Raw genomic sequence first — 13,645 nt, forward strand, 5'->3', positions numbered from 1 at the left:
TGTTTTTTTATGGTTTTTTTTTTTTTTTCTTTTTTTTTTTTTTTTTTTTTTGGTACCAGGGATCAAACTCAAGGCCATGCACTTTCGAGGCAGGTGGTGGCACCACTGAGCTAAATCCCTGGCTCTTGTTTTCATATTTCACTAAGTCTTTGCTCAAAAGTGGCCTAGCCTATTTACGCAAGTACAGTGAAAACTTGCACAAACAGCCGTGTGTGAAGTTTCTACAAAGCTGTCCCAAAGTAGGAGATATGTCAAGATCCTGAGCCTGAGGATGGACGCACTTGTGGCACAATGGTACACTGAAATACTTCTCATCGATAAAAACAATGAATACAGACAACATGGACGAATCATAATTTATCTTTCCCTTCAGCTAAGAGAAACTAGAGTCAAAGGCTACACACTGCACAATTCTGCCATGTAACATTCTAGACAAGGCAGAACTGTGTGTTAAATGAAAAGAGGACAGATAGGTGGTTGCCAGAAGTGGGGTGGTTGGGCCTGAGAACCACGGGACCCAGAGAAGTGTGCTGCAGCGATGAAGTTGTCTGTTGACAACTTTCCTGAATTCGTCAAGGCTCACAGAACCCTGTCCAAAAATGGTGACGTTTACTGCAGGGCAATTATACTTTAATACAAAAACAGAAAAAGGCCACATCAGCAATGCTGTCTTCCTTAACCATCCTATACTTACTCTGACTTGTAATCCCTCCAGGCATTTATCACCATTTGACAAACTATACAGTTTCTTTACTTACTGTCTGTCCTTCCCTTCCCACTAGTGTCTGCTATTGCTCACTTTGTAACCCTAATAAGCCTGGCAGCTGTCTGTTGAATGAACAAGTGGGTTATTGACAGTGGTTCACATACCATAGATTACAGAGGGGCAGCACTGTGGGCAGCACTGTGGGCACCTGGGCTGCAGAGAGGCTCTGTGACACAGGCAGGTTAGGCAGCTGTGGGGAGGACCAGCTGTGTGCTTCTACCAAGGGGAGAGTGCTGCCGCCCAGCTGCATGCCCCAAGACGACTGCTGAAAGGAGGAAACCCCTTGCAGAAGCGCACTGTGAGATCACAGAGCTGATGAAGACAGCTACATGGTTTTCCCACAGCCATCCTGGCTCATAGCCGCCCATAAGCCATCTGTCTACTGCTAAGAACGTACTGAAGACATCTGTGCCCAGCAAATGCTACCAATTGGGTACGGAGGAGAGAACCAAACCAATGTACCTTGGCTGGTCCACAGGACTAGACTACCTTGTCCTGCAGGACATTTATAGGACAATAGCAATGCTTGGACATGGTCAATAAATTAGTATCATATTAATGTCCTATTTTGATAATCAAGCTGTGGTTTTGAGATCTTCCTTGATTTTATAAAAAACTCACACCAAAGTATTTAAGTGTACAAGGTTTATGGGTGCGATTTTCTTACAAACTGCTCATAAAACAGTATGTACTTACATATGTGTACCTGTGCATATACATGTATGTGGAGGGGCCAAGGAGAAAGAGGTAAGGGGAATATAGGAAGGAAAAAGCAGACAGTCAATCATTAAAATCTGAGGGACTTGGATGAAGGGCATACAAGAAGTATTTCGATTAGTTTTGCATTTTTTCTATAAATCTGAAATTACAGTATTTCAAGTTAAATAGAAAAGATGTTATCGAGTCAGCATGATGGTTGCTGAAATGTGGCAGAAAGGCAGGACACTGCAGTTGGGACAGTAGGAAGGCTCAGCATGGGGTGGGGGATGCCCGAGAACTAAGGGAGTTCTGACTTCGAGAAGGGACAGCCCAGGCCAGCAGCCAATCGTGGCACATAGTCCACAAGCAATGTTTGCTGGAGGTTGGCCAGAGCACGGGGCTGGTATCGGAGAGCAGCCGAGTGAACGGGGGCACCAAGTGAGACTAAGGAAAAGTCAGTGTCACTAACCGAGGTCCTCCCAATGCATACAAATGCATATGGGCAAGAACGCCCAGTTAGAGAGCTCCTCCCCCCACCAAAGAAAGAGAGGCCCTCTTCTAGGGCAGGAGGCCAGAGCCTCAGGATATAGCTGCGTTTGGACTTTAAAGGGGTGATTGTGTTAAAATGGCTAAGGGTGGACCCTAATGGACTCTGAGTGATGCCCTCATAAGAAGAGATTAAGGAGGAGGTCAGGAAGAGGAAGTGGGGAGGGAAAGGGACAGCAAGACAGCGAGACAGACACACCGATGGGCAGACCGAGACTGAGTAGACATCCATACACACAGAAGGAAAGTATAGGGAGAAGGCCTTCTATAAGCCAAGGCCGGAGACCTTGATCTTACATTTCTGACCTCCAGAACTCCAAGAAAACAAATTCTGTGGCTGAAGCAGCAGTATGGTACCTACAGATAGATGGCTGCCCCAGACTGCTGCAGCCTGGATGAGCTCTGGTGGGGTGGGAGCAGGTGGAGGGGAACAGTCCCTGGGACAAGGAGGCAGACAGCAGAATAGAAGACTTCAGAGTACTGCCCTGTGCTGGTGGCTGTGATAAAGCCATATGGGTACAGGCACAGCCCTATCATGAATCTTTCAGTGTTACAGTCAAATAGGCTTAAAAGACACATTTTTTGGTTTGCTTTGTAAATCTGGAGGTACTACTGTTTGATTTGGTTAGCATTTGAAGCTGGCTTAGTTTTTATCAGTAAAAACAATTTTAAATGTTAACAGTGTTCTGCATGCTATACGTATTCTCTATAAGCATCTGCGGGAATCCATTTAATGGTGTTCTGGGCTCATAAGGGAAAGAGCCACCGGATTCAAAACCCCAGTTTCTTGGCATGAGCTTCTCAATCAAACGTGAGCATGGTGCCTCCACAATTTATGAAGGAGACGGACTCTCATATGGGTCAGGTGTTTTGCGAAGGTGCGCAAGCCAGGTATGGCCCCTCTAGAGATAGGACCATGGCCTCCTGCCATCCCATATATCTGGCTGCTTCCCTTTCCAGCTGATGCCCTGCCCTGCCCTCAAATCCATGCTTCTGAGACTCCTCTCTGTCCCTTTGCAGAACTGCAGAGGGACACGGGTGCTGGTGCTGGACTTGGCTCATAAATAATGCTTGTTCACTCACTAAGCTGTGTGGCTTAAAACTCAGTATTTAACCTCTTGAAGCTTCAGTTTCCTCATTAAAAAAAAAACAGAAAGCATAAATAAATCTTGTAAATATAGCATACAGTATATGCTCTACCAGCCTGTCCTCCACTCACCCCTCCTTCCCAAACAGAAGATAATCTCCTTCTTTGCCCCATGGGACAAATTTAGCTCCTTCAACTGCTTAGCATGCCACCTGGGGCACAGTTCATGGCAGACCCAGGACTACACGCAGCTCGTGGTGGCACCTTGTGCCCCTTCTTCCAGTTCAGGTGCCCAGTAAATGCTTTTGCTGATCCAGATGCCCCAATTTCAAGTGATCCTCGGGCCACTAATCATTTCCTGTCCTCAGGACCCACCTTATCTCATTCCTCCTGGCCCTCTGTCTCTCACCCTCTTCTCTGACACCCCAAGTTTTTGGCACCTGCCACTGTCAGAGAGGAATATCCTATCCTCAAAGGAAAATGAAATTCAGCCATCTTCTCAAATCCCACAATGGCTGCTGGTCAGGGGTCAGGCAAGGAGGGCAGAGAACACCCCCTCTGTTTGCTTGTGTTCAGCCTAGGGAGAGTAACTCAAATATACTCCACCAGCTGTGTATAACTCCTGACCCCAAACACTCACTCCTGCTCTTAAGAGTCCATTATCTGTGGCCTCTCCTGCCCACATACTCCCTGAAGCAAGCTCTCTCTCCTGAGCCCATCGCCCTGCATCCAACCACCAGTGAAGGCAAACATATAATGCAAGCCCACATGTTCAGTACCAAGTCCCGGATCTTTTTCCCAAACTGCTCCTTGCCCTTGTCTCTTCAAAGGCCCCCTCCCTGCCCACAGCCAGTCACAGATGCCCACTGACTCCATTAACTAAATGCCTTTTCAGTCTGTTACTTTCCACATGTCTACCATCACCATTCCAGTCCAAAGTGTACTATATCTAGGCCCCTGGTTTCCAGGCCTGTCCTAGCACAAGGTGGCCAAAGTGAGCTTTCTCAGATGCAAAGCTAGTCACTCCATTGTTGAAACCTCCTCAGTGACTACCCCCTGCCACTCAGGACCAAGTCCAACTGGTCTATAAGGTCTCTAGGCTCTGACCTTTGCTTCTCCCGCCTCTTTCTCTTCCATCTGGGAACACCCTTCACCACGCCCTCTATACTCAGTAACCATGGTCCTCAAAGTTTAGCATGCATTATTGTGACCTATAAACTTGTTAAAAATAGATTCCAGGCTTCCAGGTACCACTAGTGGTCCTTGAGCTGTCCTTTGGATGGCACTACTCTGTATTCCACACTGAAGGTCTTCTAGTTTCTCCTGCACCCATCTCTGGCCTTCAGCTCTTTGCACATGAGGATCCCCCTTCCCCTGGCTGGCTCTTGCACCCTCTTCAGGCAGGTCTCAGCTCAGCAAGCATGACTCCAAGGTGGGGCCATCACAGCACTCATCTGAAGCTCTGTCACTGCTGAAACTGTCCCAACATACACATACCATGGCAGGTGCCTGGGGATAGGATCAGGGTTCACCTTCTGCATCCCTACTGTGGACAGAGTGCCTGGCCCATGCTTAACAAGTGGCCAAAAAGGGAGTGAGTAGAGCCCCAAGGGTCTCTGTGAATCTGAGAAATCCCAAGGAATATCCTACCTAGCCCTGGGCTCTGATGTTGAGAGATAGCCCAGGGACTTGAATTGTTAGGCAACTTCCTGGGACAAGGAAGTGTCTGCTCTGTTACCTCCTAGATCAAAACTGTCAGGTGCTGAGCCTTCCATTAGGCCAGAGACTGAGGGGAGAAGGGACACAACCTGACAAAGTCATCATGAACCAAGTACTGGATCTGGAAGCCTCCTGGGAAAGCTGGGGCACAACTGCCCAATCAAATCTTATGTCTGGCTCCTCTGTCTTTTGCTTCAACCTGCACCTGCCCAAGCTGAACCTAGTCCTGGCCTCGAGAATCCTCCTTCTGTTCTGGGAGGGAGGGTTTTATCCCTCACAGAAGCTTCCAGGCTACTCAGTCTAAAGGCACATGTGTGTCCCTGCCCCAGAGAGGGAAAGGGTCTGAGAGGAGAGTTAGGGAGCTCATGTTAACAGTCTTGGTACAGACAGGTCCCTGGATCTCTGCCTCTCTGGGGACATTTCCCTTTTTAGGTAGTTAACTAAAAATAGACATCAAACCTTCAAACCCAACAAACCCAAAATCAACATTCATTTTTGGCCAAAGGCTCCTGAAAGGGACACAGGCTGGATGAGTATGGATGAGCACTTGCCCCATGGGTGATGGAGAAGCCTGGGCTGAAAGGCTGAATCCTACTTCCTGGGGCTGGGCAGGTTCAAGGCCCTGGGTCCCTTGGCCCCCTCCCCTGCTGCACAAACTATCCCCCTTCGATAAATCCTTATAGACATGTGGGGAAATAGTGAATGTTTTCCCAGAATTGGCATCTCTGGGAAAACTTCCTACTCACCTCCCCTCAAGGTGGTCATATTAGAAGATTCCAGAGGAACACAGCTCCTAATACCCATTCCCAAGGTCCTGGGACATGAAAATGTCAGGATGTTTGTGAAAGAGCCATGGCTGGACCAGCGGGACAGCACTGCTTGGTGATGCCCCCTAGGTGCCACGTGGGGAGGACCCATCTGCCTGGAGGAGCCAGGTGAGAAGCTGGAAGGAGGTGTCCAGAGGGTAGACTCCACGCATGTATGTGAGGACAGGGCTGCCAGGCACTGTCACACCACACACCAATGTGTGGGTTGGGGGTTTGTGGGGCTGGTGCTCACTTTCAGAGTGTCATGGAAAAATCCGAGCTCCACTCTGGGATCCGGGATTTTTCAGTCAGACAAACCCTGATGCCAAGTCCCAGCCTTTCTAGCATTTGCTCCTAGCCCTTTGAATTTTTCCAGGATTTAGCATTTTTCATGGCCTGTCCGTGGCCTGCAATGTTTAAAAGAAGGATTTGACCCTAGGAATACCTTCGCAAAAACACTGATATCCAGAGACGCTTTCAAGTTGACTTGACTTTTGGTTTCAGAGAGAGACACACAGGAGGCCAAGACAAAGAAAGCTAAAAGCACTGTACTCTGAGATGGTCCATCACGGTGACTGGGACGGTCCAAAGTGACCAACATCAGAATTGAGCTCAAAGCTAGGCATAGAATACAAGGGCTGCTGTACCCGCATCGTCCACAAGTCACAGACCGAAGAGGGGGCTGGGACCCTTAGAGCAGAGCAACTCATGAATTGATTAGAAAACCAAGGTGTAGGGAAAGTGGGAAGGGTGGGGGAAAGGTAATAAGGGAGAGGAAAAAAATATGAGAAACTGAAAAAATGGAAATAAAGTGTTTGTAAATGGGGAGGGGAGGAGGGGGTGAAGGGAGGGCAGGGACAAGGGGAAAAAATGAGAATCAAGACCTATTATGTAAAGGTACAAGATCCCAATGATGAATGTAACTGTACTGTATACCTAGACTGTACCAATAAACTCAATAAAAAGAAGAAAAAAAAAGAAAACCAAGTGTGTATCATGAATCTGCTCAGGGGCCAACTGCTCAGGTTATAAAAGTCCCATGTAGATATGATCATTTATCCCTTTTCTGAAAGGTCATCAGCACATACAGACTGACAGGAGTAGTCCCTGAGTCTGTTATCAGACTGGTATCACTTCATCTGAATTTTCTTTTCTGGATGTTAGAGACTGAACCTATAACCTCACACATGCTCGGTATAATCTCTACCCCTGAGCTACAACCCCAGGTTACTTCCCTCATGTTTTTTTTTTTTCAAAACTGGGGATTTAACCCAGGGCCTTTGCACTGAGCTATATTTCCAGCCCTTTTTGAAATTTATTTTTCCATTAAGTTTATTGGTACATTTAAAGCAAACAATAGTTACATTTATCATTGGGATCTTGTACCTTTATATGATATATCTTGGTTTTTGTTTTTTCCCCATACCCCTGCCTGCTCTTTACCCGCTTCACTCTTCCCTATCATTTTTTTTTTTTTTCGTACCGGGGATCAAACTTGGGTCCTTGCCCTTGCGAGGCAGGCCACCGAACCGTTGCACTAAATCCCCGGCCCTTCCCTATCCTTTTTTTATTTTGAGCCAGGGTCTCACTAAGTTGCGTAGGCTGGGCTCAAACTCGCTATCCTTTTGCCTCAGCCTCCCAAAGTGCTGAGATTATGGATGTAAGCCATCATACTCTGCTTCAATTGTCTTTTCTTTTCCTTTCCTTTCCCTTTCTTTCTTTTACTTATTGGTGGTACCAGGGATCAAACTCAGAACCTTGTGCTTGTGAGGCAGGCATGGTGCCAATGAGCTAAATCCCCAGCCCTCGATTGTATTTTCTAAAGTCACTTCTCAAGTTCCATTAATCTGTCCTACACATAGGCAGCAGCATGCTTATCTTTCTTCAGGCAAGACTCCTTAGAATACCCCTCATCCAGCTCCCTGCCAGCTGGAACACCTCAAACCTGGTCCTTCCATTAAGGCCCCTCCCTGTGGATGCTCACACTGTATGTAACCCTCGTGTGTCCACAGTGGCTCCAGATTTCTCCACACCAAGAGATGACAGACCAGAAGGAGAGTCAGCCATCCTCACCTGAACCGTGCCACACAAAGCTGGGAAAGGCCTGGGGTCAGCCAGGGAAATACCCCACTGGAGAGGTGAGGAGACCATGATCCAGAAGAATGGAGGACTTTGACTAAGGCCACCTATTTAATTAGTGGGAGAAACAAGATTTGTCTCCTGCTTTTTTTTTTTTTTTTTTTTTTTTTGGTGGTGGTGGTACTGGGGATTGAACCCAGGGCCTCTGCACTGAGCTACATCCCCAGCTCCTTTTTATTTTTTGAGACAGGATCTTGCTAAATCTCTAAGTTATCCAGGCTAGACTCCAACTTTTGATTTTCCTGCTTCCGCCTCCCAAAGAGCTTGGATTACAAGTGTGTGCCACCATGCCCGGCTCATCCCCTAGTGACCTTCTTGTTATGCCCCATGCCTGAGTGTTGCCCCAGGACTGATCACACACCAGAGGTGCCTGGATTCCCAGCCCCCCACTCCTCCATCTCAGGTGAGGGAGTCCGGGTGCTCTTCTGGGCCTGTGTGTATCTCCCCCTTCTGACTTCAGGATAGGAGACGACCTACTCTGGGCTGGAGTGGTAAATAAAATGTTCCAGGAGTGTTGGTATTAAATTCCTACAAGGCGGAGAAAAAGACAGCCATCAAGGACATCATTGGGCTAATTGACAAAAATGGAGAGCAGACTGGGAACTGATTAGATAACGGCATTGGTTCAATGTCAGGGTGCCTGATTTCAACAACTGCATTGTTGTTATATTGTTAAGAGACACGTGATGAATCAGAAGTTCAAGGCACAGTCTCTCTAATATAGTCTCCATCTAAATGCAAATATATTGATATATACACAGAGAATGATAAAACAATGGAACAAAATGTAAAGGTGAATTTTAAGTAAAGAGGATACAAAACTTCCTTGTTCCATCGTTGCAGATGTCCTATAACGTTGAAATTATATCAAAGTAGCTATTCAGAAGTTGCACCGAGAGGTGTAGTGAGCCTCTGGCAGGCCTCTCGATCCAGGGTCGCACGCCAGCTGTTGCCCTTCTCCTCCCCTGCTCTCAGGGTAGCCCGGCCTCTGCCAGCCCCATGGGCCAGCTCCTCTTGCTGCCCCAGGGCCTCCAGGAGCACTGCCCACCTCGTGTGGACTATACAGTTGGCTGAGACTATGGCGAGGCACAAGGGGTGGTGACTGGGATACACAGCAGGGACAGTGCCCTGTCCTGTCTAGCTGGGAGACCCTGGGCAGGACAGCTTCACCTCTAAGGCTCAGTTGCTCTCATCTGTGACATGGGAACAACTACTACATGAAGCATGGGGCTCGGCAGAAGTGACACAGATGGAGTACCAAGGTGACGGCTGTGTGCAGGAACTCAAAATGTCCTGGGTCACTCAACTCAGCTGCCCTGACAGCCACCACCCGAGGATCTGTGCAGCCCCCACCCCAGCTCCTGCCTCCTCTCACACTAAACCACATCAGCTACGCTTCTGTCCTCCTTCACGACCTGCCCAATCTCCCAAACCACCTCCAGCTCCCTCCTGTATGTGTGCACAGTGCCTGTATGGTTACAGCACTTGTGAGCTCATCTGCTTGGAAAGCTGGAATGGGGTAGAGAGGCTTGGCCTCCCTCCCACTCCGGCTCCTCAGGGACTGGCCGGTGGGGCTCCCAGGCTGCAGAGTGGATGAGCACTGTTTGCTCCCACTCTCGACAGCTGAGTCACAGAGTGGGACAGGGCCACGATCTGTCTGACAGGAGACCACTTGCCCCTCCATTGGGAAGACAGATGCCCCCTTAGGTTAGGTATCACTCAGCCCACAACACAGCCAGACCACTCATGGAACGGGACATGCCTCATCTCACGGCAGTGCTGTGAGAAAGGGGCAGGTGACCCGGGTGTACAGATCACATGATTAATGTATTTGCATATTTACATATATGTAAATACACAGAAAAAAGTCACTGTGAATATATCTGCGGGTGAGTGGAATTAGGGGTTGAGGAAAGAGAACTTTCACACTGTACTCAATATATTTCTACATTGTTTAAAATGCTTAAACAAGACTGCATGCACATATTATGTATGTAATTCATAAGCAATAAATTATCCCCAAAAGAGAAAAAACTGGGGCTGTAGACCTAAAGGACATCCTACTCACTTCCTACCTGTGGGCAGCCACCTCCTCAGAAAGCTCTGGGAACCAAGCCCCAAGGTATCTCTCTGGCACTGGGGTGAAGGCTTCTGAAGGACAAGAGGGTGGGAGGTGCAGGTGTAGAGGAACCCAACCATCCTGTCAATGCCCTCAGGTCTAAGAGGACAGCAAAAGCATGAGAAGTGACCTCAAGGGTGCGTGGAGATGCGCGCTCCCATTCTGTAGGGTGCAATGTTGGTCACTCCAGCACGGAGGCTGTCTACACAGTGAGCCTCTCCCCCTGCAGACAGGCAGTGCTGGGACCAAATCTGTCAGGAATGTGAGGGGAAACACTCCCTGCCAGCCCTGCTCCTCCATCTCACCGGTGTCCTGCTTGTGCCCCTGATGCACTGAGACACTCTGAGCATGCTGGGTGAGGGGCAGGAGGAAGCTCCATGTTTCAGAGGCAGCAGGAAATCCCCTCCTGCCACTCAAGTGTATCAAGAGATACAGTGGGTCCCCGCTCCTCTCTGGGCAGCCACTTTCCAGCTTGGTTCTGATTTAATTGGTTTGGGGTACAGCAGTGCTGATTTCCAAGCTCCCCAGGTGAGTCTAATTTGCAGCCAGGGCTGCCAGTGCTCTGGAGTGGGGTGAGGACAACTTGACTGGGGTTTTCCACAGCCTCCTGCCCTCTGGGACAGAGCCAGCTTCATGTGTGCTCAGTCCTGCTCCTGTTTTTCTCCTCTACAGCTGCCTCTGATTCTGCCTCACCTCCCTCAGGATCACACTGGAATGGGGTTTCAAGAGCTGGGGACCCGGAGGCAAGCCAACCTGTCATCCCCAAGACACAGTCACCGTACTCTTCTAAGAGTGACATCTTGCCTGCTCACAGTGCCCTATAACTAACAGCAGGGCCCAGGTAGGACTTTGGGAAAATAAAACTATTAACCCGTTCCTTGTAGGTTCTTCTTAGTTTGGTTTCTGTATTTCCAACAACATATTAAATGCCCACCCTTAACAGTGACTCCTCCGTGATTCTCACAGATGTTTAACTCACTGTGATTAAAAGCTCACAGGAAGTTCTCACTTCACTTTGGCTGCCCACCCACCCACCGAGGCCCGAGAGCCCCCTTCCATTCTCTCCTTACTCCCTAATTCTCAGGCTGGTCAGTGTACAAAGAATCCCAAACCATCACCAAATACATTGCTTTACAAATACAAAGAAAGAAGAGAATAAAGTAATGTCATAACACTGCCTTGTAATGGGAAAAGAGAAAAGGCCTTTGAAGCAATTAGGGTAGGTAACTTCCCTCTCTTAGTATGGGTAAATGAGAGTGTGTCTTATCTTCTGCTGGCTTTAAAACAAAGTGTGCTGGGGACTCCAAGCCACTGAGCAACTTGTTAAAATTACAAGAGTCAAAGGGTACCTTTGCTAACAAAATTACACTAATAATCATAGTCAAAGCCAGGGCTAAGTTACGACTTCTGAGGGTTTCAGGGACTTCTGCCTTCATGGGCCCCTTTCTCCATTAAAAAAACTAAACATATATTTTAAAGTATATAAAGTATATATTTTACAACTGATCTAGTATAAAGATGAATATATTAATACTACGAATTAAATATACTGTCTTAGAACTAATCATTCATTTTTTTCTTTTTAAGTTTATACAATGACACATTTCTACAGACCTGTAAAAGCAATGTGGATAAGTAGGCCCTGGGGGAAGCTGAGATCCAAGAAGAGAAAGGAGGCTGTGTAATGTCTTGGTCAGAAGGTCCCCTCTCCCTTGACTATTTAAGCCACACTGACTTGGAGACACGAGTGAGGGTCTGCCACGAGCACAGCACTCGTTATTCTGAGGGCCCAGGTGAGGACATGGGGAAGGGAGGCGGTCAGTGGAAGAGGGAGGTGCTGACGCTGTAGGAGCCGCAGGGAGGAGGAATTCAGCCAGGAAGGTACCCAGTGGAGAGAGGGGCCAGAGCGAAGGCCTGCAGGAAGAAGCCTGGGCTGGCTTGTGCTCAGTGAGGGGCTCAGTGCTGCTTGAGTATGAAGCAGAGTAAGGAAGGTGGGAGGCAGGGCTGGGACACAGAGGCACCAGCCGGGACACTCATGGGCACAGCACGGTGGGAAGGTCCAGGGCTCAGACAGGCAAGAAGGGACTTTGAGGGTTCTGGGACCACTGGATACTTCAGACTGGGATGCAATGATCACTGCTACAATTTAGACAGGGCTCCCTGGAAAGGCTGTATCACCACGCAGCAATTCAGAACAGCTGCTGTGGAGGTTCGGATGACAAATAAAAAGGGCCCAAGTGAGCCGAGGGGGCCTGGGTAGGGGGGCAAACAAGATGGTGGTAGGGTGCGGTGGGTCAAGAAAAGGCCACTGGCTTGGTCCCCAGGAGGCGCTGGGCATCCTGAGGCATGGGCAAAAATGGGTGCTCAGGGGGCAGGGGCTCTGCTGATGTCACACATGGTCCCAGGGGTCCCTGCCTCTGCGAGGGGAAGCCAGGCCAGTACTCACTCTCAGTTCCTAGCACAGGGGGAAGAGAGCTCTTGGGCCTCCGGGATTTCATCTCCGGGGCCTTGGTGTTCTCTCTGGCTGGTGCATCTGAAAGAAAACAGACAACACAACATCAGTCAGTGGCTGTCCAAGGATCAGGGCAGAGGACACAGCTCAGTCAGAATCCCACATCCACCAGGCCAGCACTCCACCCTGAGGCCAGCACTGCCTCTGCAGAAGCAGTGAAGGAGAGCGCTCCTCAAGGCCGAAAAATTAGGTGTCAGGAGCAGCTGGCCTGGCAAGCTGGATGGACAGGTTACTGGGAGCTAGTTAACAGTGGTAGCACAGGCCGCCAGAAATAACACAGCTGGCAGGGCTAGAGCAGTTGCCCCCTCTGCTTCAGATAACCAGCCTTTCTTTCCTTGGGCCTTGATCTGGAGTGCACTCTGTAGGGAAAGGTCTCACACTGAGGAAGGAGAGACCTGGTCCCTATCCCTGGGCTCACAGATGGCAGGAAGCTGTGGTCTCTGATTTTGCAGACTTGCTTTGTGCTCGGGCCAGATAAGGCCTAGAGCAGTAGCAAGCAACTTTCACCTTGAGACTGAGGTGAGGGCCACTGCAACCCCTCTCCAAGGCAGGCCCTGGAAGACCCTGCAGCAGCCGTTGGCCTAGGAGACTGGCCATGCTGGGCAGGTGGGCACACAGCTCCTCAGGCCTCTGCTTCATGTTCCCTCTTCCTTGCTATGGCAAAGCCTGACAACGCTGGAGGAAACCCTCGTCTGGCAGCAGGGAAAGTCACTCTGTGCAGGGCAGAGCTGGGCCAAAAAGGCTTCCACTGGGACAAGAGGAGACTGGAATTTAAGACATTGCAGGAAAACTACTCAGAACTCAGATAAAAAGTTGCTGGTGGAACAGCTGTCACCACACTCCAGCGTTTTCACTGCTTCCTTTCCCCATAAGGAAAACTTTTTGAGGATAAGCTAGGGGTGCCTCCCCCAGCCCCTTCCTGTCCTCTTCTTCCTGCTCCTGAGAGGAAGCTCAGAGGGAGGAGGGGGACTTTCCAGCTGAGGCTCTGACCACATTCCTGTGGTCTGGCTGGGGAGGAAGAGCCATCTCATTGGCCCTGCCTCCAGGATACTCAGAGCACAGAATGGAGAGGCTGAGGACAGACCCCCTCCAGCCTGTGGACTGATTCCCAATTGGATGCACTTTGCCCTCTAGATGGCATCCAGGTCCTCTTCCTGTTCTAGAACAGCACTGCTTCTGAACACTAACACCAGCCAGGCTTCCTTTCCACCTAACGCCTGCTGTTCTCCATGGGCTCTGGGCAGAATCAGAG

General features: G+C 49.2%; 1 protein-coding gene across 3 annotated transcripts in view; it reads right to left on the minus strand.

Moving 5' to 3' along the window:
* Mylk (myosin light chain kinase) overlaps positions 1-13,645 on the minus strand; it is a 224,230-nt gene that overhangs the window by 46,837 nt on the left and 163,748 nt on the right. For all 3 annotated transcript variants that reach the window (XM_010618082.3, XM_010618079.3, XM_010618089.3), the window contains one exon: positions 12,328-12,414. In XM_010618082.3, the coding sequence (XP_010616384.1) occupies positions 12,328-12,414 (87 nt within the window). The remainder of the gene's footprint in view (positions 1-12,327; positions 12,415-13,645) is intronic.

This window comes from Fukomys damarensis, unplaced genomic scaffold, assembly GCF_012274545.1.
Source record: "Fukomys damarensis isolate Sample0158 unplaced genomic scaffold, DMR_v1.0_HiC HiC_scaffold_24, whole genome shotgun sequence".
Classification (NCBI taxonomy): Eukaryota; Metazoa; Chordata; class Mammalia; order Rodentia; family Bathyergidae; genus Fukomys; species Fukomys damarensis.